Genomic DNA, 25,151 nt, shown 5'->3' with positions numbered 1-25,151 from the left:
AATTGTGGAGCATTAAAGATTTTGGATGACCAAAAAAGGCCAGAATTGAAGGAGAGCACATATCACTGAAGAGTGAAGAGCTGGACAAGGTTAGAGATAAGGAGGAGCTAAGTTATGGAGGGATTTTAAAAGAATGATGAAAATCTTTAAAGGCAGAAGTGGGTACTGCAGATGCTGGAAATCAGAATCAAGATTAGAGTGGTGCTGGAAAAGCACAGCAGGTTAGGCAGCATCCGAGAAGCAAGAAAAATCGACCTATCAGGCAAAAGCCCTTCATCAGGAAATGAATTCCTGATGAAGGGCTTTTGCCCTAAACGTCAATTTTTCCTACTTCTCCAATGCTGCCTGACCTGCTGTGCTTTTCCAGCACCACTCTAATCTTGACACTGAAAATCTTTAAAGTCAAACCAGACTGGGAGCCAATGCAAATCAACAGGCTGATAGGAAGTCGAATTTTGGAAGAGCTCAATTTTACAGGTGGCCTTTTAGGAGATAATGGTCGAGTCTCCAAGCTAGGGACCCACTTTTAAGCTCAACTGCAGGATCTTGAAGCCTGCTGTAAATTTCAGCCCTTTTTTTAATGATATACAACATGGAGAAATTACAATGGGACATTAATCAGTCATAAAGGTCTAGACTTTGTGCTAGAGTGTAAAACTGGTAGAATGAAATTGACCATCCATTTCACATCCCTAATTTTTACCTCCAGTCAATCTTCTATTGAAATTTTTAAAAAGGGAGATGTAAAAGAGGGCAAAATTGAGAGCTTGATTAACTTTTCTTTTCATGAGTACGTCCACTTTACACTGCTACTCTCGCTTAACAGTCCCATACCATCAATACATTTATCTTAACCAATATAGTTTCAACTCAAAAATTCACCATGAGGCTGAAGTGAAGTTACATCAGCCCAAGATTTCAATATTTTACTCAAATTAACATAATTTGAGAACATTGCATGAGTAAAAGAAATGTTTCAATAAATTACTACAATTTAAGGAGACAAAAAAAGAAATCAAAATACTGCAGATGCTACAAATTTAAAGGAAAAATCAAAAATGCTGGAAATACTCAGGTCTGACAGAATCTTTGGAGAGAAAAACAAAGTTAACATTTCATGTCTATGACGTTCCATCAGATCAGAAATGCTAACTTTGTTTTTTCTTTCCACAGATGTTGCCAGACTTGCAAAATATTTCCAGTATTTTCTGCTTTATTATAGTTTTAGTAGGTATCGTGATGACAAGTTAAAGAGTAACAGACATTTGGTGAAAAACTGAATTACGCAAGACAAAATAAATTCATTTTCAATGACTGCTCCACTATAATTGCTTTAGTAAGTTGCCCAAGTTGTGCATGCAGCATTGCCTTCCTATTAAACAAAGCTACGTACTCATGGGTAAGTCAAGTGTGGAAAATCACAAGGGATGATTCCAATTCCAAGGAGGTTAATTCTGTAAGTTGCAATACTCTTTGCCATGAAATAGGTAAGAGAGTTTATTTTTAATGTGGCCATCTTCAGCTTTATAGCTGAGTAATTGTGCAAGTTCGAGTGAAGCCAGACAGCATACTTTAAAAATATACAAATTACTGATCAAAACACAGCACTTTTTCACAATGTGTTTCATACTATGAAATAATTCACAGACTTAGATTTGCAACTGTCCCAAGTATTCTTGGCTGAGCCTTCTGATGAGGCATTACACAACAGAGGGGAAAGGGAAAAGAAGAAAAATGTTTTCCAATTTGGGTGAACTTGGGCCACTTAGGAGCAAGTCCCTTTGGCAAAACCTTCAAAGCAAATCACCAGCCATTAATCAGACTTAATAATTCATTTAAGTTACATGCAATAAATTTAACCTTTTAAAGGAATTTAAACAATTTGCTCACATTTTCAGCAATCTTAGTTTTATTTTACAAAAGACTTTTGCTAATTTTTCAATTATAGGTCCTGTTGTCAAATTTTATTCTTGGATTCCTTTTCATACAGCATTCAATTGCAGCAGGGAGCAATATCAACTCATTATAATTAGGAGTCAAGGAAAACCAGAAAGCTCTTTTAACCAATGAGATTTATCAGCATGTGACCATAATGCAAAGAATATATCACTGCGTAGGAAACATATTGTTCAATAGTTCTTTCTTACTCACTTCAGGTGTTCCATGGACTAGAAGTATCCATTTCCAAAAACAGCCAATATACAAAAATTAAAGCAATCCCCGCTTTTACTAATAAGATTAAATACCTATTGAGCACCCATGGCTGAATTTGGTTAGGTTCATGCAGTTACTATAGGATTCTAAATTTCCAGAGGTTTACAACATCAGCTTAGACTTTCCATAAAGTTTTGAACTTTGCATGCACCTCTTACTGCACCTGCATCCAAATTAAGAAAAGCATATAGTCCATTGCTCACCTGAAATGCTTCAGGTTTTTAAAATTATCTATTTGACTATATTAATCTATGTTGCTTGTATTTAAATATTTTCCTCGATAATCACAAATTGATCAAATAACAAAGCTGATCTCACAAATTCATAATTCAGAAATTAGGGATGGCCTTATATGGAATTGGAGCGTCTGCGAAACGTTCATTACTCAACACAGAAGATGTTGATTACAAAAGTAGTAACTTGCAAAGAGTTTTCTAGCCAGCTAAACAAAATATCACTTGCAAGTCAATTCGGAATATGTAATGTGGTGAAAGTTGCTGCTACATCTCACTGGCTACCATATCTCCCTTTTAAAAAAGTACTTATGAAGATTGAAAATTGACAAGAAGATTTTGGATTCAGTCACAGAATCAGAGATATACAGCACAAAAACAGACACTTTGGTCCACCTCACCCATGCTGACCAGATATCCTAAATTAATCTGGTCCCATTTGCCTGCATTTCATCCATATCCCTCTCAACACTTCATACTCATATATCCATCCAGATGTCTTTTAAATGTTGTAATTGAACTAGCCTCCACCATTTCCACTGGCAGCTCATTTCATACACACACCGCCCTTAGGTCCCTTTTAAATCTTTCCCCTCTCACCTTAAACCTATGTCCTCTGGCTTTGGACTCCCCAACCCTGGGCAAAATACCTTGTCTGTTTACCCTAACCATGCATATCATGATTTTATAAACTTCTAATCCTCAGTCTCTGATGCTCCAGGGAAAATAGCTCCAGTCGATTCAGTCTCTCCCTGGCAACATCCTTGTAAATCTTTTCTGAACCCTTGCAAGTTTCACAGCGTCATTCCTAAAGCAGGGAGACCAGAATTGCACACACATTCCAAAAGTGGCCTAACTAATGTCCTGTACAGCTGCAACATGTTCTCCCAAGTCCTACAATCAGCGCACTAACCAATACAGGCAAGCATACCAAATGCCTTCTTCACTATCCTCTCTACTAGTGACTCCACTTTCCAGGAACTATGAACCTACACTCAGAGGTCTCTTTGGTCAGCAACACTCCCCAGGACCTTACCATTAAGTGTACAAGTCCTGTCCTGATTTGTCTTTCCTAAATGCAGCACTTCATATTTATCTAAATTAAACCCAATCTGTCACTCCTCAGCCCATTGGCCCATCTACGTTTCCATGTGACATGTGAAACTTTCTTCCAGGAATGATGAATGTGTTTCAAGAGTGGAAGCCATGATAACATATTGACAATCTATAATGTATTCAAACATGGATTTTTTTGGAAAACAAGGTAATGGTATGGATTTCCCAATTTAGATGCACTTAGTATTAAAATGTATCCCCAAAGTTATACAGTGAGATGTAAATGCAGCAAAGCTTAGAATGAGAATAATATGTTTCTTCCCTGCATTCAAGAGAATGCCAAATCTGAGATATTTGGCTAGAGTATAGAATTGATTAATCAAGTTGTTGAAAAAAAAATAAGTAAATTATAAAAATGCAGTTTTATACATCTCTGCTCTTTATGTCCCACCCCTTGTACTCACCAAAACAGTCTTAAATTCCAACATGAAACTAACCAAGTTAGAGCAGTGTTGCAGTCTCTGGTGGAGAAAAGGAAAATGGTCAAATGTTCTTTCAGTGACTGATGGTGCAATACAGTGCATAAGATTTGATTGGATTATAAAGTATCTAATATATATGTTGCCTTTTCCCTTGCTCCATATGTATTTTATTGTTATCATATGTGGGGGGAGTAATAAATCAACAACATGAATACCAGTAATACTTTTCTCGTTTCCAATGCCTTCCCAGACATGATTTAGACAAGTCAGTTGACAGACTTTGATAAATACAGTTACTCATCAGTACAGAACTTTCCTTTTTAATGAGATAAACATCTTTACATTGAAAGAGCAATACTGTCTCAGGGCTATGAACTGTCTACTTTGATGTGGTCTGATATCTGAACATAAATAGGGATGTGTGTGAACTGAAGAGATTAGTGCTGTTAACCAACAAATAGACAATGTTGCATCCATTTATTATGCTGATAAATAATAGCAAGAAATGTTGAAAGATGAACTACAAACACCGAGCTACTATTTCTGGCTAAAAACATTGAATACATCGTAATACTTCGTCTGAAAAATAAAACAATCTAATTAATAATAGTGCGTTCTCAAGTAGCTATTTAGTTTTGATTCACTTGTGGACTACACCTCAGCCTTCATAAGTCGATCAAAAAGCAAGGCAGCACAATTACATGTCATTAAAAAATTCTCTAATTTAACCTGCTATAATCTGAAAAATTCCATGCTTATTAATTTCTGCTGTTCCTTGTGTTCATATTAATGGTGTCAATTTTGTTTGTAAATGTGTACTTCTTCTTTAGTAAGGTAAATTATATTCAAATATTTCATTTTTCCAAGTTTGTGAGAAGATTTGTAGCTCAACAGCAACAACCACAGCATCATTTTTCCATTCAAAGACAATTTATAATACCTCTAAATTTTTATTACGCTACTAGAGTCATTATTTTGCACATTACCTGCTTTATTATGTGCTGGTATCCTCGCAAGACTTGTTTTAACTGCCAGCTGCATTGAAGTCTTCAAGCGATTAAAAGCATAAAAATAAAAGAATACAAATTTTGTAATTTTCAAGTTACAAATTGCAGAATTTTACAAGAAATACATCGACATACAGGCTTCATCACTTCGGTAAAAGAGTGCATGAGTTTGTAACTCATCAAGGCATTATCAGTCCACATGAAGATAAACCTTACAATAGTAGTCAAGAACAGAGGTATAATTAGTAAGTTTGCAGATGACACCAAAATTGGAGGTGTAGTGGACAGCAAAGAAGGTTACCTCACATTACAATGGGATCTTGATCAAATGGGCCAATGGACTGAGAAGTGGCAGATGGAGTTAGATAAATGAGAGGTGCTTTTGAGAAAGCAAATCTTAGCAGGATTTATACACTTAATGGTAAGGTCCTAGGGAGTGCTGCTGAACAAAAAGACGTTGGAATGCTGATTCATAGACTCTTGAAAGTGGAGTTGCAGGTAGATAGGATAGTAAAGAAGGCATTTGGTATGCTGTCCTTTATTGGTCAGAGTATTCCGTACAGGGGTGGTCATGTTGCAGCTGTACAGGACATTGGTTAGGCCACTTTTGGAATATTGCATGCAATCTGGTCTCCTTCCTATCGGAAGAATCTTGTGAAACTTGAAAGGATTCAGGAAAGATCTACAAGGATGTTACCAGGGTTGGAGGATTTGAGCTAGAGGGAAAGGTTGAACAGGTTGGGTCTGTTTTCCCTGCAGCGTCCGAGGCTGAGGGATGACCTTATAGAGGTTTATAAAATCACGAGGGGCATGGATAGGATAAATAGACAATATCTCTTCCTGGGGTGGGGTAGTGCAGAACTAGAGGGCCTAGGTTTAAGGTAAGAGGGGAAAGATATAAAAGAGACCTAAGGGGCAAAGTTTTCGCACAGAGGGTGGTGCGTGTATGGACTGAGCTGTCAGAGGAAGTGATGGAGGCTGGTACAATTGCAACAATTAAAAGGCATCAGGATGGGCATATGAATAGGAAGGGTTTGGAGGGATATGGTTGGGTGCTGGCACATGGGACTAAATTGAGTTGGGATATCTGATCGGCATGGACGACTTGGATTGAAGGGTCTGTTTCCATGCTTTACACCTCTATGATTCTCTGTGGTCCAGCTATGGAGTAGCTCGGGTAGCTGGTTGCCTGGAGACAAACAACAGATTTAAATTAGGCGAATCAGTTTAAATATACCCCTAAAAATATCAAACTTAAATACAGTTTTAATTTAGCATATTGACAAACTTAAAAGCCAATGACAAAATCTGATGTTTTGGGGGGTTTATGACTGGAAAAGATTGAACAGTTTGGAGGAGAACTGCCAAGCCACCAGCATGTAAAGACTGCATGAAAAAATAGCTCTCTTAAAGGTACCTTTATTGATCAGTAACCTATCAAGCAGAATCCCCAAGAAGAAAAGAAGACTGGAATACAGAGAAGAATGGAAAGCTGCCTGGTTTTGAGATAAGAAGTTTTGTTTTGTAAATCTTAATTGGGAGTTTTATTGGACTAGTATTGTAGAAGGGGAAGGTAAAAGATTGGTTAGAAGAAGGATTTGTAAATAGCTGTTAGTTAATCATTCTCTGTAATACTTTAAGAAATAAAGTTGTTCATTTTTACTTTAAATAGTTCTTGGCCTCTCAAATTTTCACCGATTACTGCACGGGATAAATCTTTTCTGTGTTGCTGATTTAAATTAAGCAGAAGAGTTTACCCTGGGTTGGAACACTACATTGCTTTGGAATATCTTGAGACACCCTCTCCACCCCATTTTTCTTTCATCCCATCATTACTAAAACGCTTGTTCGACTTTTAGTTTCCAGTTCTGACAGAGAATTAATCTGTTAGGTGTCTTGCAACGGGGATATTTCCATAATCTAGATTTGGTGCAAGATCCTAGAGGCTACTGTTATGGACCAGGCAAACTCCCTTCAAATATACCAAGGAGGTAGCTTTGACCCTAACTTTTTCTTATTTAAAGGCAAATGTAAGGTGCAATATTACAGATGCTATTTGACTGATTACATTACTCGGCTTTAAGCAAATCACACTTTACTCTTACTCTACAAATAAAATACAAAAAAAAAAACTGATCTAACTTTAACTGTTGGCAAACTTAGTAAAATAGTAAATTATTTAACTACTAAACAGCAACTGTTCCAATATAGTAACACCTCATAAACATACCCTTGGTAAAGGCAAATTCAGTAAAATAAATTGTCTCACATACAATCCAGTTGGAAAGAACATCAAGAGAAATTTTTGGCAGACAGAGAACTCAAACATTTTGTTACGGAAGGGGGAGATGTATGGCAGCTTCAAAATGCGAATTATTGAAAGTTAAACTAAAACCCTGGTTCTGTGGGAGCCTGAATCCACATGTTTGGGCTACTTCTACTTCTACATTATTTTTAAAAAATCCAAGGTCTCACAATCTGTTTACTGAATTGGCTCTCTTTGTTAAAATAAAAGAACAAAAAACACCTCTTAAAGTCACAGTAGCATCACACCATCTATAAATAAACCCAAAACATTTTATGGTCTTAAACAGAAAGATTTATTCAGCACCTTATTGTATTACTGGAAATGTCTTAATCCTTATGCACAGCCTTCATGGAGTTGCTATGCCTATAAACAAATGTGGAAGCCACTTGGCACAGTACTAGTCATATTTGTGGTGGGCAAATCAGTGGTCAAAACATGATAAATGCTCTCCACCACTTAAGCATTCTTCAGTTACCAAAGATAGCTCAATAGAATTATGTCATCACAAGTCAGAAGAATGTAGGTTCATCACCCAATCCTGAAATTTGAATACTACTGTGTATGCCAGTACTGCATGCACCATGAAGAGAATGCTTGCACAGATGCCATCTTCGGATGAGACATCAAACTGAGACTCCTCCTACTTTCTCAAGTGGAGGTCATATCATTATTTAAACAGCACAGTTCTCTTTGGCACCCTCTCCACTCCTTACCTAACAAACTCACATGCTTGTTTTTATCTCTTTTAGGAACTTGCTGTGTATAAATTAGCTGACATGTTTCCTACATTATAACAATGGTTGACACTGCAAAACTGTACACAGGTATACTGACTGAAATCTGCTTTGTGGTGCCCCAGATATACAAGATTTTGTTTAAAATAGGAAGATCACCGAATCTTGGATGGGCCTCAATTTAAGACCAACTGAAGGATAGTACCTACCAATGCAGTACACCCTCATTTATTGCACTGAAATGCCAGCCTATGTTAGGTCAAACTCTTCAGGAGCTTTGTAACTAAGCCAAGGTGGCAAATATCAAAACACAGTACAAATGCTGTCACTGAAATTAAAAAAAATCCATACCTTGCATTTCGCAAACATTTCTGTTCTGGCAACAGAATTCTTATACGAAACTCCTTGTCCTGTAAAGGTGCAGTCAAAAGAAAGGATATATTTAAAAAGATAATCCAAAATTCCTTTTCATTATAGTCAAATCATTGCAGTGTTCTTTTAACCTAATTTATGTGACATCGGTCAGAAAGACGTTAAAAATGCAAAGAAGCCCAATTAAAATAAATAAAGTTCAGGGGATTATCCAAAGAGTGGACCAATTAACCTCTGAAGAATAACAAATTTGTGGGTAATTGAGATTTTTCAGCAGCACTTCCCTTTGTTGGGAAAAAGCAATAGTTTCTTCACAACTCCACATTGTACCAGTCTATATTTCAGTGAAAACAACCAGAGCTCCCAGATGAATGTTAACAATATTATGCACTCACTCCCAATATTCAGCAAAGCTATCAGCATTAAAACCAGCAAATGGGCCTCTTTAAACGCAGTTCTGCATTAGCGACTAGAGTATTTTAAGCTGACATTATGTACAGAATTTGCACCATCTACCATTGCAGAAGTGAATTTAAAAAGGCAGTATCCCAAGCAATTTCAGAGTAAGCAGTTCCTCAGAGATCAGGGCTGATCCGAACTGCTGATGCAATAACTGAAGTTCAGCATATTCTATTGTTAGCACTGATTTTTGTGGCTGGGAGTCAGTGAGCACACTGGAGATGCATTTTTCTTCATAGCTCCTGGATCCAGTGGCTGCGGTTAAAGACAATTATGTAATGAAGCTTAATGATTCTAGTACCAACTCAACTTGAACCTAGCCAACTGAAATGTGTGAAGATAAACTGCTGGCTGCCTAATTATTACAATGTTTATTGAAATTCTCAACCAGTAATACAGTTAATTAAAGAAAGTTTGGATGATAGAGGCCATACGATATCAGTTAAACATCATTTTACTAAAGACCTAATAAATGACAATTCTGTTCAAACAGCATGGCAGGAACATTGTGGAGCTAGAATTAGGCTATTTATTTTAAAGAAGTGGTTAATAAACCTATTATAAATCATAGAATCTTTACAGCGCAGAAAAAAAAGTCATTCAGCCCACTGAGTTTGCACCAAACCTCCAAACAGCATCCCACCCAGATCAAGACTCCTACTCTATCCTCATAATTGGGCAATTGCATTAATGGGAAATTCACCACAACCAATCCACTTAATCTACACATCATTAGACTGTGGGAAAAATCTGCAGCACCAATGGAATCCCATGCACACATAGGGAGAACTTGCAAAGTCCACACAGCCTGACGTTCATCCAAGGCTGGAATCAAACCTGGGTCCCTGATGCTGTGAGGCAGTAGTGCTAACCACTCAACTACAGTTGTGTATTGGCAGCAGTCAAAATAGCTAGCCCCAAAACAATAACAAGAGAAGAGGACACTCAGTACAGTGCACACTTCCAACAGACCATGTTAACATTATTATAGTTTCATCTTTAATCTGAGGACTGATGCTCTGTAACTACAAAATGGAAAAAAATATATTGTTATTACAAGCTTCCACCTCACTGAGGATACTTCAAACCAAGCCACACTCAACAATGCACTGAAAACTCTGCTCATATTTTAATAGCTTTGAAAATGCACATCACATCAGCTAAGACAATCTAAAATATTCTAAAAGAATTTAACATTACAAATAAAGCAACACATAAAATTCTAATTTTTAAAAAGATAATTTTCTCTTTCCCAATGCTAAATGATTGTTTGAAAATTTCTAGAATCTAAATCCACATCTATGCCAAAAACTAATCCATTCTTCCCCATCGATATAGCAGGTTTTATTGAAATCCATCCATTGATTAGTTCTTTTTTCAGATATACTGTTCACAGAAAAGCAGATTAACAAGTGATAACAGCATCACTGCCCATTTTAACCGGCAGAGACAAGTAAAGAAAATCTCACAACAAACTTTTCTTTGAAAATCTTCACTAAGAAGAATTAGCTTGGAGAGCTCTGGGAAGTTGAAACCAAATATTTTTATACATTTTGTCGAGAATGCAAATGAACATTCTGAACAATGATAAAAGTTACGTGTACAGCTTTCAAAATAGATTTGAAAGTCACATGCAAACGATGTGACTAAGAACACAAGGGAGCTTAGACAAGTGCTACACATGAGGGTTAAAAGAGGTATAGAAACAGGGGTAGGTCATTCAGCCCCTCAAGTATATTCCACCATTGAGATCATGGCAGGTGAAGATTTTGCTCAGAACCGCTCTCAACCTTCTAAATTTTAGACAAAACAGGCTTAATTTGTATATTCTCTCCTCATTACTTCCACTGAAGTCCGGGTGTCATTCTTGTGAATCAACATTGTACTCCCTCCAAGGCCAATATATCCTTCCTGCTCACAGCATTCCAAGTGGAGCATTCCAAGTCCTCTAGATAAAAAGGCCAGAATTTCATTAGCTTTCTTGATTATTTTCTGCATTTGTTTGTGACATTTTATAAGTCTGTGCACCTGAACTCCCACATAGAGTCATAGAGATGTACAGCATGGAAACAGAGCCTTCGGTCCAACCCGTCCATATATCCCAACCCAATCTAGTCCCACCTGCCAGCACCCGGTCCATATCCCTCAAAACCCTTCCAATTCATATACCTATCCAAATGCCTCTTAAATGTTGCAACTGTACCAGCCTCCACCACTTCCTCTGGCAGCTCATTCCATACACGTACCACCCTCTGCGTGAAAATGTTGCCTCTTAGATCTCTTTCATATCTTTCCCCTCTTACCCTAAACCTATGCCTCTAGTTCTGGACTCCCCAACCCCAGGGAAAAGATTCTGTCTATTTATCCTATCCATGCCCCTCATGATTTTGTAAACCTCTATAAGGCCACCCCTCAACCTCCGACGCTCCAGGGAAAATAGCCCCAGCCTGTTCAGCCTCTCCCTGTAGCTCAAATCCTCCAACCCTGGCAACACCCTTGTAAATCTTTTCTGAACCCTTTCAAGTTTCACAACATCTTTCCTTTCAGAAGGAGACCAGAATTGCATGCAATATACCAACAGTGGCCTAACCAATGTCCTGTACAGCTGCAACATGACCTCCCAGCTCCTGTACTCAATACTCTGACCAATAAAGGAAAGCATACCAAACGCCTTCTTCACTATCCTATCTACCTGCGACTCCACTTTCAAGGAGCTATGAACCTGTACTCCAAGGTCTCTTTGTTCAGCAACACTCCCTAGGACCTTACCAGTAAGTTAAGATTTGCTTTCCCAAAATGCAGCACTTTGCATTTATCGGAATTAAACTCCATCTGCCACTTCTCAGCCCATTGGCCCATTTGGTCAAGATCCTGTTGTAATTGGAGGTAACCTTCTTCGCTATCCACTACACCTCCATTTTGGTGTCATCTATAAACTTACTAACTGTACCTCTTATGCTCACATCCAAATCATTTATGTAAATGACAAAGAGTAGTGGTCCCAGCACTGATCCTTGTGGCACTCTGCTGGTCACAGGCCTCCAGTCTGAAAAACAACCCTCCACCACCACCCTCTGTCTTTTACCTTTGAGCCAGTTCTGTATCCAAATGGTTCTCCCTGTATTCCGAGATCTAACCTTGCTAACCAGTCTCCCATGGGGAACCTTGTCGAAAGCCTTACTAAAGTCCATATAGATCACATCTACCGCTCTGCCTTAATCAATCCTCTTTGTTACTTCTTCAAAGAACTCAACATTCACTATATTTAACTACATACCATCTAGAAGGTATCCTTTCTCGGTACAAAATAGATAACCTCACGGGTGACAAAAAATAGGCTTGTATTATTATGACATGTTTGCCCTTAGTCATGTGAATGAACCATTAAGACAAAGACTTTTTAAAAGGGCATGTGGAAGCATGGCAAGTACTTTACTTACATGATAGATAATTTGCAGTAGAGTCCCTTGGGAGATCATTTGGAGAATCTGTTATTCTCTTTCCAAATCTATTATATCAAGTGAAAGATTTATAGAAAGATAGCAACAAAACATGAAGGCAAAACATGAAGGCAAAATAAAACAGGGACCGTGGCAAATTGAAGACAATTGTAGCAACTCCAGGAGGAGGTTTTGTCATGATTTCAGTTGTCATGATCATATTTTGTGTTATTTTAGTAATGTGATAGTTTGTTACTGAAACATATTCACACAACACTAAGGATTTTCTTGAACTGAATAGAGTAAAAAAAAAAGTGAAATATAAAAGACAGAATTATCATAAAAACACACAAAGTTCCCCAAAGCAATCTGTTACAAAGACTCAAATCCAAAGAAATATCACCACTACCCTAACTCTTTCAGTTTCTACTTAATCAATGTCTTACAGTATCTTTGCCATGAAATGTGAAGACAGTCTTGTGGTGCTTTCCAAGTTTGCCTTCGTGAACTTTTCACAAATCCAAGAATCTAAACTTTCTCAGTTCTAACACACTTTTTTTCTAACCAAACTTTCCTAGTTTGCAAGATTCACAAATTAAGCCCTTCCGGAGAGGTGATTGGTTCTCTTAACTGTACTGAACTCCTAGGAGATAAAGTATGTTTGCTTCTGAACTCAACTCTAGTGTTGTCCGAATTGAATGTAAATTAAAAAAGCTTGCTCAATCCTCAATTCCTCTGAACCAGAAACAAAACTAATGGCCTTAAATTTTAACCCTATTGGCCATGAACCCAATGGTAAACAGGGGTCTGCAGTTACCTACCTGCCTTTACGTCAAATTCAGGACCCAAAAACTTTGTCTTTATGCATTCATAAGGAAACCCATCACAGGAGTAACCAACAGCCATCTACTGTCATTTTGACATCAAAATTCTAAAAATTGCATTCACATAAAAATTGTACAGTTTTCATCCTAATAGATAAATGGGTAGGAAAATGCCTGATAAATGAAAAGACAAGTTAAGGTAAGAAAATAGATATAAAATGATTTTAAAAAGTGGTAATACATTGAAAAGAATAAAAGAACACGAAGATTCAGGAATTCACAGTAATTGCACCTTTAAAAATGAAGGTCAAATCGATAAAGTTACATTTAAAAACATTTGAAATCCTAGGTTTTATAAATAGCACAGTACAGAAGGAAAAAATGCTAAATCTAAATCAATTAACTATATTAATAAAAACTGCAGTAAGATTATGTCCAATTTTGAATTTCTACTTTAAGAATAACGTGAATGCCCTGGAGACAATCCACTAGAGATGAATTAACAGGGGCAAGAAGTTTAATTCATTATAGAATATTAAGAGGTGGTCTGATTTTCACAATTATGTAAGATTTTGATAACAAATAGGGAATGTCATTTCTCTTCATCAATGAGTTGTGATCATGACACATAAGATTATCACCAAACGTTGATGAAAAGGTTAGAGTTATGTTTTGTTAAATGCACCATATTAGAAGATGTTTTACTCTAATGGGTCAGTCTAAGCAAAATGCATTTAAAAGCAAATTGGCAAATATTTGAAAAGGAAAACAAAAACAAAAAGAGTTCATGAAAAGGATACAATTATGGGGCAAAAGCTTTCTTCAGGAATGACAAGCTGAATATAGAACATACAACATTACAGCGCAGTACAGGCCCTTTAGCCCTCAATGTTGTGCCGACCTGTGAACCAATCTGAAGCCCATCTAACCTACACTATTCTCCATTCTCATCCATATGCCTATCCAATGACCATTTAAATGCCCTTAAAGTTGGCGAGTCTACTATTGTTGCAGGCAGTGCGTTCCACACCCCTACTACTTTGAATAAAGAAACTACCTCTGAAATCTGCCCCATGTCTATCGCCCCTCAATTTAAAGCTATGCTCCCTTGTGCAAGTGATTGCCATCAGACGACAAAAGGCTCTCACAGTCCAACCTACCTAACCCTCTTATATTATATGCCTCTTATATGCCTCAATTAAGTCACCTCTCAACCTTCTTCTCTCCAACGAAAACAGCCTCAAGGCCCTCAGCCTTTCCTCATAAGACGTTCTGTCCATACCAGGCAACATCCCAGTAAATCTCTTCCGAACCCTATCCAAAGCTTCCACATCCTTCCTACAATGCAGTGACCAGAACAGTCGACAATACTCCAAGTGTGGCCGCACCAGAGTTTTGTACAGCTGCAGCATGGCCACGTGGCTCCGAAATCAATCCCTCTACCAGTAAAAGCTATCACATCATATGCCTTTTTAACAACCCTATCAACCTGCGTGGCAACTTTGAGGGATCTATGTTCATGGATATCCCTCTGCTCATCTACACTACCAAGATTCTTACCATTAGCCCAGTACTCTGCATTCCTGTTATTCCTTCCAAAATGAATCACCTCACACTTATCCACATTAAATTCCATTTGCCATCTCTCAGCCCAGCTCTGCAGCTTATTTATGTCCCTCTGTAACCTACAATATCCTTCATCATTATCCACAACTCTACCGACCTTAGTGTCATCTGCAAATTTATGAATCCATCCTTCTACACCCTCATCCAGGTCATTTATAAAAATGACAAACAACCGTGGACCCAGAACAGATCCTTGTGGAACCCCACTAGTAACTGAACTCCAAAATGAATATTTCCAATCAACCACCACCCTCTGTCTTCTTTCAGCTGGCCATTTTCTGATCCAAACCCCTAAATCACCCTCAATCCCATGCCTCCATATTTTGTGTAATAGCCTATCATGGGAAACCTTATCAAATGCCTTACTGAAATCCATATACACCACATCAACTGCTTTACCCTCATACACCTGTGTGGTCACCTTCTGAAAGAACTCAATAAGGTTTGTGAGGCATCACCTACCCTTCTCAAAACCATGTTGACTATCCGTGTAAATTTGGACTCCCAAGAGGAGCCTCTCAGTTCTGCGATCAGTCAAATAAACACTAGTGCTCGGTCTCCTTTAGCAAGTTTTAACAATTTATTACGACGCTGGGCATAGGTTATCCAGCAATGCAAGGGTTAAGTACCTCTGTGTACTCTGCAAAAGCTGCACACAATCTTAAAACACAATCAACTTTTCTAGGTCTCTTAACAAACGGAACAGCCTTAATTTCAAAATTACTCCAATAAAATGAAATAAAATGACAAATAGACATAAAATTAAGCCAATGGTTTTTCCTGGGAACTGACTTGTTTGCATGTTTTTAATCCCTCTCCACCTGGGTCTACAAGACCAGCTCGGATACTTTAATAATGTCCTATCTTGCTCAGTTAATTCATATTATGAACAGGGCATTGTTTGCTAATCTCTTTCAATTAGTTCAGGAATGCAGTTTTCAGCAGAGTTAGATGCCATTGCTCCTAGAAGCCATTTTATGTTACTTGCATTAAGAAGCCATTTTGTAGTTGGTAAAAGCATGCATTAAAATGGTTGCTCCTGACAAAAGCCTAAATCCATATTTTAGATCCTCATCTCCAATCAAGTTATTCCTTTCTGGATGATTTTAAATCCTATTTTTTATAACCCTTTCCAACACTTTACCCACAACTGAAGAAAGGCTCACAGGTCCATAATTTTCAGGGTTGTCTCTACTCCCCTTCTTGAACAAGGGAACAACATTTGCTATCCTCCAGTCTTCTGGCACTATTCCTGTAGACAATGATGACATAATCAACACCAAAGGCTCAGCAATCTCCTCGCTAGCTTCCCAGAGAATCCTAGGATAAATCCTACCCGGCCCAAGGGACTTGTCTATTTTTATATTTTCCAGAATTGCTAAGGTCCTCCTTGTGAACCTCACTCCCATTTAATCTAGTAGCCTGTATATCTCAGTATTCACCTTGACAACATTGTGTTTTTCTAGTGTGAATACTGATGAGAAATATTCATTTAGCACTTTCCTATTTCCTCCGACTCCACGCACAACTTCCCATTACTATCCTTGATTGACCCTAATTTTACTTTAGTCATTCTTTTATTCCTGACATATTTATAGAAAGCCTTTGGGTTTTCCTCGATCCTATACACCAATGACTTCTCATGTCAAATGAGAATTGGCTTCCTTGTGCTATAAAACATGAGCTTTCTTAGTTGGAGTGGGAAAAAAGGGAAACAAAGAGAGAAAACAAAGTGAGTACTTTTTTCCCAGTTATCATGTTTGCTCTCTCATAGGAAAGGTCTCCACAAACTGCAATTTGAATTTGTTAGTGATGCAGGTAATAACCAATCACACTCTAACATAGGTACTGTACCTTAACCATAATGAAGCCATCAAACACAGTCTTCTGTTTGTTCTGAGGTATCAGAAGAGGGCACTCATTGATCAAACCTTCACAATCCACCATGGTTTATCAAAAAGATAGAGATCTGAAAGATATTAATATGTCTGTTAATAATGATACATTTTGCTTACCAAATTACTTCAAAACCTCAAATACAATCAGAGTTAATGTGAATGATGAGAACTTCAAAAATAATCAAGTATATTCCATTGACAACTGACATAAAACACGCCCACAATACCATCATTCCCCCATCCCCCACTATCCTGAATATTCCAAATGTTAATCAAGAGGGGAGGGATTACCAACTATAAACAGATATGGAACACATCAAAAAAAAAATCTGCTTTGCCTCAAAATATCACATTTTTGCATCCTATATCATGGCCATAAAAAACACCAAACTAAACTGGGATAAAATCTAGATGAATTTATAATAAACATTTGAGGACAATACTAATTGTTTATCTTTCTATGACCTTAATAAACAAAGTATAAAACACCAACAGCTGATGCCTTCCCGTGTCCACCGGAAGTAATATTCACATGAATCACCAACCTTCTCTGCTTGTATAGCAATGGGATTGTTCTAAAACTACTGAGCTAAAAAACAAAGGTTACAAGACAAAAAGGGCAGAATTTTCTGCTCCTTTGAGTGGCACAGACAATGGCAACAAAGTTGGAAAAAAACAACAAAAATGATATATAAGAATGTCTAATTAAGAATCATTTTCCCCAATTTTCCCCTGGAAGTTTAGTGAGATTCTCATTTTGTCATTTAATCAGTTTACTGCCACGCATTCACATCCCATCAATAGCTCAATCATGCAGCCTCTCCTCTCCTTTCCCAAAAACAAACTCAGACAGCACCAGTTCCTCACTTGAAATTCAGAACAATAACCATTTGTTAACTGCTTGTCTCTTTGGGCCTTAATCCAAACATTTGCTCATCACAACTTCCCTTCACGCTCCATATCCTCCTCCACATTTCATTCATGCAAGTCAGGATTGGCAGGTCAGGGACTGTCACTGCATCATCATGTCCACTATCAGACCAACTCACACACTGCCTTCATCCCTGCAAGACTTCACTTTGGACCAGGAACACCTATGACATATATACTTCAGGTCACTTTGTGAACAAGGGCACATGTGCATCTATACAGGTGATTTTCCTTTAAAGCGCTCACTAACTTCACACTTTGTAGCTGGCTGCCAGCTTTTGTGGCTTGCATTGCATTTTAGTGTAGAGGGAAAAGCAACCTATCATATTTCAGACAATCAAGGGGGTGGACTTGTTGTTGCATAGCACCATCCTATGTCAACGTCACACCAATAGCATGCGCAGCAACTTACACTGTGTGGCTTCAACTATGGCAGACATGGCTCTGTCCAAAAGTCAAAGGAGACCGCCCTAGTGGCATCAAGGGGACCACAGTCAGTCAGGTGCTCATCTAATTTCAGATCAGGAGTTAGCCATGGTCAGTCCCACAGATCAAGTGCAATCAGTTCAGGCATAACAGACAAGTCAATTAAGGTGTAGTGGAATCATCAGTCTGGGAGGTGGATCAATTTTTCCAGCAAAGGGACAAAAGGAGAAACTTAATTTGATGGAAAAGGAGTTAATGGTGATGCACAAGTTGGTAATGGTGGTGGTATGATGTCCCTAATAAGTGAGTGGGATGTAGAGGGGGCTGGAGGGCTTAGTGGTTTGGGAGGAAGAGATGGGTGGGAACCATTGAATGGACACGTGCTTGAGCCTTAGTGATGAACAGCTGCAGTGTTGGAATTAAGAGTGATTGATGACCCCGTAAGTGTAAGCTGGAAGAGAAAAGATTCAGAACACAGGTGACACTTACTCTTGCAGAGTGCAGAAAATAACTAACCTTCTTCCTGAACTGCTGAAAAATGTGTTTCATCCCAGACACTGTAGCGACCAACATTGCAATTATCTCAATACAGGCTGGTTGAGTCAGGTGATAGATCTCCTTTGTCAGTCAACAAGCTACAGCACTGCCCTCTTTTCTACTAGCACACACCGCAAACCAAACAGCGAACTTCCTTTTCTCAACTATTTCCTTGGCGATAACATACATTAATAATCTGGAAAATGCAATTGAAGGCATTGTTGCTAAGTTTGCAGATGATACAAGGATAGATGGAGAGATAATTAGTGTTGAAGAAGTGGGGAGCCTGCGGAATAAATGGACAGGCTAAGAGAGTGGGCAAAGACGTGGCAGACAGAATACAATATGAAAAAGTATGAGGTTATAGGATTTTCTAAATTGGAAAAGGGTTCAGGTACCTGAAGCACATAACAACTTGCGTCTCCTCGTTAAGGATTCTCTTACGATTAACACATAGTTTAACTGGCAGGTTGAAGTTAGCATTCATTTCAAGAAGGCTGGAATACAAGATCAGGAATGTATAAAGCTCTGATTAGAACATACTCGGAATATGATGAGCAGTTGTGGGCCACGTATCTAAGGAGGGATGTGCTGGCCTTGGAGGAGATTCAAAGAATAAACCCAGGGAGGTTGACAGATGACGTTATAGAGGTTATTAAAATCCTGAGAGGTACAGATAGGGTTAGTCATAGGTATCTTTTCCCTTGGATGGGGAATTTCAAGACTGGGGGGGGGGGGGGGGTGGAGGGTATTTTTAAGGTGAGAGGAGACAGATTTAAAAAATGAGGGGCAAATGTTTTACACAGATAGCTGTCCATGTGTGGAATGAGTTCCTGAGGAAGTGGTGGATGCGAGCACAGTTACAACATTTAAAAGACACTTAGATTATTACATGAATAGGACAGTTTGGAGGGATATGGGCCAGCAGCAGGTAGGTGGGATTAGTTTAGTTTGGGCTTACGTTCGGCGTGGACTGGTTGGTCCAAAGGGTCTGTTCCATTCTGTATGACTCTATGAAGGGCTTGTCATGTGAGGAGCGGTTGAGGACTCTGGATTTGTCCTCGATGGAATTTAGAAGGATGAGGAAGATGTCAGTGAAACTTACAGAATACAGAGAGGCCTGGATCAAGTGGATGTGGAGAAGACGTTTCTACTAATATGAGAGACTATATGTAGAGGGCACAGCCTGAGTGATAATGATGACCCTTTAATACTGAGATGAGGAGGAATTTTTTCAGCCATAGGGTGTTGAATCTGTGCAACGCTTTGTCACAGAAGGCTGTACAGGCCAAATCAGAGTGCCTTTAAGACAAAGTTAGATAGGTTCTTGATTGGTAAGGGGAGGAGAAGGAGGAGGACAATAAGGTTGAGAAACATGATCTCATGGTGGAATAGACCAGGTAGGCTAAATGTCCTAATTCTTCTCCCATATCTTATGATTACATTCCAGGACCTCAATGTGCAGAGCAGTTCTAGTTTGCAGCATCAGAACTAATGTGTAGCTTGCACTAATGTGACATCAGCAGGTATAAACATCACAAGGTCCTGGCAGCAAGGAATGCTTCAGCTTATTTGCTGCCTGATCCCACATGGAGGGCCCCAGAGAGACTGACTGGATAATTAATTGTGTGATCGGCAAGATATTGATAGAGAAAAGTCACTGTGGGCTGCAACATACTGAATGCTATGAATCCCAGTCGAAGAAAGCCCAAAATAGGAAAAAATTCAGTCCATTGCCCCCACTATCAAAGTTTTTTTTTTCTTGGCACAGAAACAGAAGTTGCTGAAAAACCTCAGTAGGTCTGGCAGCATCTGTGAAGAGAAATCAATGTTAACGTTTCAGGTCCAGTGACCATTCCTCAGAACACTGCAGAAGCCTGCTGAATGTAGTCTACTAACTGGCAAACGATGCTAACAGACCTGTTGAGCTTTTCCAGCAACTTCTATTTTCGTTTCTGATTTATGGCATCCGCAGTTTTTGTGGGGTTTTCTCTGGAATTCCTATTGTATTACATGAGGACTGGACCTCCAGTTGCCACTTCCGTTATTATATATAAAAAAATCAAGTAGGCCAATGACTGGCAAGGTTCATGCCTTTGGACAGTCTTTTACATAAGGTTCTAAGGGGCTGCCAACTTCTGTGAAACTGTACCTCAGCAAATTTCAGGCAAGACAAGGAGCAAACATCGATATTAAAAATATATTACAAGTTTCAGAACAAGCCTTCATTCCTTACTTATTTTGAGAATTAAAATGAAAAAAATTGGTATAGTTTTCTTCACAAGAATATAATAGGAGCAGGAGTGAACCAGACAGTCCCTCAAGGCTGTTCAACCATTCTCTAAGATCTGGACTGAACTTCTATATCAGTTCTATTTTCCCATCTCACTCCCTTATTCATCAATTCTCTTACTGTCCTAAAAACTCTTGTTATGTCAGGTTGATGATACTCAATAATGGAATACCCACAGTCAGAGATAGAGAATTCCAAAGATCCACAAACTGTTCAAGTGCGACATGTGCCATACATTTATCTTACAGTCTGAAAATCTTTCCCAAGTATCAATTCATGTCAAACCTTCCTTATTGATGCATTTTTTTTAAAAAGTGTAATGTCAAAGGGAACCTTGCAAAAATATTGTAGCCTAAAAATCTGGTGTTTCTCTTCTTCCTCTGCTAGTCTCTTCAGAACAGAACAGCAAATATACCTATCAAATGAAGGATGCCAGTACAGGGAAACCCCACAATCTTTGACAAAACGTCCTCGGTGTGTGAAATAAATCTACAAATCAGATGCAGAGTGGCAGTCCCAACGCTTCTCCTCCCATCAGGCGACTCTCTGTGTGGAGTTTGCACATTCTCCCCGTGTCTGCGTGGGTTTCCTCCGGGTGCTCCGGTTTCCTCCCACAATCCAAAAATGTGCAGGTTAGGTGAATTGAACATGCTAAATTGTCCATAGTGTTAGGTGAAGCGGTAAATGTAGGAGTATGGGTCTGGGTGGTATACGCTTCGGCGGGTCGGTGTGGACTTGTTGGGCAGGAGGGCCTGTTTCCACACGAAGTAATCTAATCTAATCTAATCTAAATCATCATCATCATCCACCAATTACTACTACCTACTTTAAATGGGTTGCAGGCGCAGATCTACAGTGACTGAATTGGGACTGCACAAAAGTCCTTGAACTTCAGATCCTAAAAGCTGAAGTAAAATAGAAAACTTTCCACCAATGGCGTACTAGATTCGAATCAGTGTCCCAGAGGTGAAAGAAATATTGTGCTGACCCATTCAATCTACCACCCCAGCCAGGCATACTAGCCAATTCTGACAGGAAACTATGTGACAGAATTATATATTAAACAACTCCCATTAACAATTACAGTACAAAATCTGCAGAAATCTTCCTAACTAAGCATTTTCTCATATCCATTGTTTGCTGTCCTAGATCCATCAAGGCACAAATTGACCCAAATTTTGAATTCCACTTGTTGTATTACAAAATATTTTAACCGTATGATAGCAAATTACAAATGAAAAACCTGCAGAGTAAGAATTACTTCTCTAACAGCCTAAACACTGATGAAGTATCAACTATTACTTATACAAAGACACAGTAATCTGTTACAGCAAATAATGGCTTGGTTACAAGGAGTCAACTCCATCAGAGTGGCCACACATCACATTGCATCTCTACTCTAAGCAGTGCAAGCTAACCTTACGCAATACTGGCTAGCTGTAAGCAGTAACCATTCACAACATTGGCACCATGCTGACATGTCCAGTCAAGCTGCCTCATGAAAGCAGGCAAATTAATCAAAGACCCCTCCTACCCCGGTTATACTCTCTTGCATTGGGCAGAAGATACAAAAGTTTGAAAACACTGACCAAAAGGTTCAAGAACAGCTTCTTCACTGCTGTTATCAGACTTATGAACAGACCTCTCATACGTTAGAGTTGATCTTTCTCTGCATCTTTTCTCCATTCTGCCTATTACCCTGATGTATTTATGTAAGGTATGATTTGCCTGGTTAGCACACAAAACAATAGTTTGACTGTATCACTGTCTCATAACTGAAGTTTCTCATCCCTATAACCAATGTGCTCACATCCTTCCCAAATTGTGGCACTCAGAAATATATATAATACTCCAACTGAGATCTAATAGGTATCTTATAGAAGTTCATCATCACCTTTCCACTTTTGTATTCTATATCCCAATTAATAGGAACTCTTTCTCCATCTCTCATCCCGCCTTTCAGCCATGTCTCAGTTATTGCCATCACATCCTGGCTGAATTTTCCAATGACCAGACACTCCTTATTCCCGCAGAGATGGGAGGTGCACGTGGGGTCCCTGTGGAATTTCCATTGTAGCGCACTCTAAAGGAATTGCCAGGAAATTACACTGAAGTCTCAATTTAATTTGGAAAATTCAGATGGTTTTGATGAAGTTAAATAACTAGTTACTCAGGAAAGGTTAGACTATTAAATACACACTCCAATACTGGAGTATTTATTCAATAGACCCCACACTTAGCACACATACATCTACATCTTATCCATTACAAACCCCCAGATTCTGACGAACTCACATTCCTTTAAACCTGTGGGACGGACAGACAGACATACATGCACTCCATCTGTTGACCCAACCGGACCCCTGATGCTCCCACTTGACACAACCTGACACCCACGCACCAGATTGGACTTGACCATGGCCCAGTCCAACACGCCTCCTGTAGACAGACCCACCTTCCCAGAGCCTCAGTAGACTGGATTTTTACTACCAACCCTGACTTAATCAAAACACTGCATCACTTGCCTGGCCACCTTCCCAACATCCATCCTGGTGCCCAATTCATTTGGCATCCTATCCACCTGGCACTCTCCCTCCTATCCAGTTGGAATCCTAATTAGCTGACAGCTATCCTATAGTTATCTGGCATCCTACTCCTGGCATCCACCCCCTACCCATCTAGTACCCCAGTACTCCAGACACTTACCCTATCCACCTGGCACCACTTACAAGGACATTTTGGGGAAACTGAAGCTGTTCTCAAAGAACAATAGAGCACAGGAACAGGCCCTTTGGCCCTCCAAGTCTGAGCCAACACATTTTGCCCTTCAATACTAAAACCGTCCTCACTTACAGGATCTATATCTTTCTAATCCCTTCCTATTCATATATTTGTCCAAGTGCTTCTTGAATGCAGCTATTGTGTCTGCTTCCACCATCCTCCTGACAGCGTATTCTGGGCTCGCACCAACCTTTGTGTGAAATGTTTGCCTTGTACATCTCTTTTAAACTCCACTCCCACCCCCTGCACATCCTTGAACCTGCGTCCCCTAATAGGTGACCCTTTCACTCTGGGAAAAAGCCTCATACTTTCCACTCTTTCCAACCCATTCACAATCTTATAAACATCTATCAGGTCGCGTCTCAATCTCCTGCATTCCAGTGAAAACGAACCCAGTCTATCTAACTTTTCTTCATAGCTAAAATTCCCCATACCAGTTAAACTCTTTTATGTACCCACTCCAAAAGCAAGTACATCTTTCTGGTGGTGTGGTGACCAGAACTGGAAGTAATATTCAAAGTGTGGCCTAACTAAAGTTTTATACAGCTGCAGCATACCTTGCCGATCCTTGAACTCAATGCCCCTTGCAATGAAGGCAAGCGTGCTACTACCTGTGTTGCCACCTTCAATAATCTGTGGACCTGGAAACCTGGATCCCTCAGCATATCAATACTCCTCAGGGCTCTACCATTCACTGTATGATTTCCACTTGTACTTGATCTTCCAAAATGTATCACATCATATTTGTCTGGATTAGACTCCATCTGCCATTTTCTGTCCATGCCTCCAGCTGAACTACAGAAAAACCTTTGGCATGGGCAATAAGGAAAATCACCCTTTAGCTGTTCCCAGCATAATTTAAAAAGGCTAACGAAGCAAAGCAAAATCGCAACAGCACCAGGTACAGCCCCAAACTCCAGGATCTCCCAAGCAGAAATGAGATTGTTTTGTATGGCCATGCATCACAAGGACAGATAGCAGATCTTTGTGTAATACCTAATTCCTGCAGAGGTTGGATTTGGTTTGTTCACTGTACTCAGAAAAGTACATTTTATCTCAATGAAAATTTTGCATATCCACTCCTGACTACCGTTTTGTTTAACTAGTTTCCATGCTCTAATTTTAATGGCTTGCTTCTATAAAATGCCTTCTTCATGATTAAGCCCATGCGATGAGTGAGGAGGAACCAAGTTAACTTCATTGACGAGAACTCTGCCCCCACGAACAAACCTTAATTGCTTAGATTTTCATTTCAACTGCAACTGAGATGAGCTTCAGAGTCACTGTATACAGCTGAAGTAGAAACTGGGTCTCGTCCACATCCCGCACCTCCATCCTCAGACCCCATCCCTCCAACCGTAACAAGGACAGAACGCCCCTGGTGCTCACCTTCCACCCTACCAATCTTCGCATAAACCAAATCATCTGCCAACATTTCCGCCACCTCCAAAAAGACCCCACCACCAGGGATATGTTTCCCTCCCCACCCCTTTCCGCCTTCCGCAAAGACCATTCCCTCCGTGACTACCTG

The 25,151-nt window shown here is 39.2% G+C and overlaps 1 protein-coding gene across 4 annotated transcripts in view; it reads right to left on the bottom strand.

Moving 5' to 3' along the window:
* Positions 1-25,151, bottom strand: part of fancl (FA complementation group L) — an 88,856-nt gene that overhangs the window by 52,287 nt on the left and 11,418 nt on the right. For 2 of the 4 annotated variants that reach the window (XM_043696040.1, XM_043696041.1), the window contains 4 exons: positions 16,610-16,724; positions 8,386-8,444; positions 4,972-5,032; positions 3,968-4,024 (listed from right to left, as the gene is read on the bottom strand). In XM_043696040.1, the coding sequence (XP_043551975.1) occupies positions 3,968-4,024; positions 4,972-5,032; positions 8,386-8,444; positions 16,610-16,702 (270 nt within the window). In that variant the 5' untranslated portion in view covers positions 16,703-16,724. Of the gene's footprint in view, positions 1-3,967; positions 4,025-4,971; positions 5,033-8,385; positions 8,445-10,707; positions 10,814-12,305; positions 12,370-16,609; positions 16,725-25,151 lie in introns of those variants that run through there. The other 2 variants (XM_043696042.1, XM_043696038.1) reach the window with 2 other exon arrangements.

The sequence above is a fragment of the Chiloscyllium plagiosum genome, chromosome 9 (assembly GCF_004010195.1).
Source record: "Chiloscyllium plagiosum isolate BGI_BamShark_2017 chromosome 9, ASM401019v2, whole genome shotgun sequence".
Lineage (NCBI taxonomy): Eukaryota > Metazoa > Chordata > Chondrichthyes > Orectolobiformes > Hemiscylliidae > Chiloscyllium > Chiloscyllium plagiosum.
Note: the sequence above shows the minus strand (reverse complement) of the source record. Positions and strands in the feature narration are given on the sequence as shown.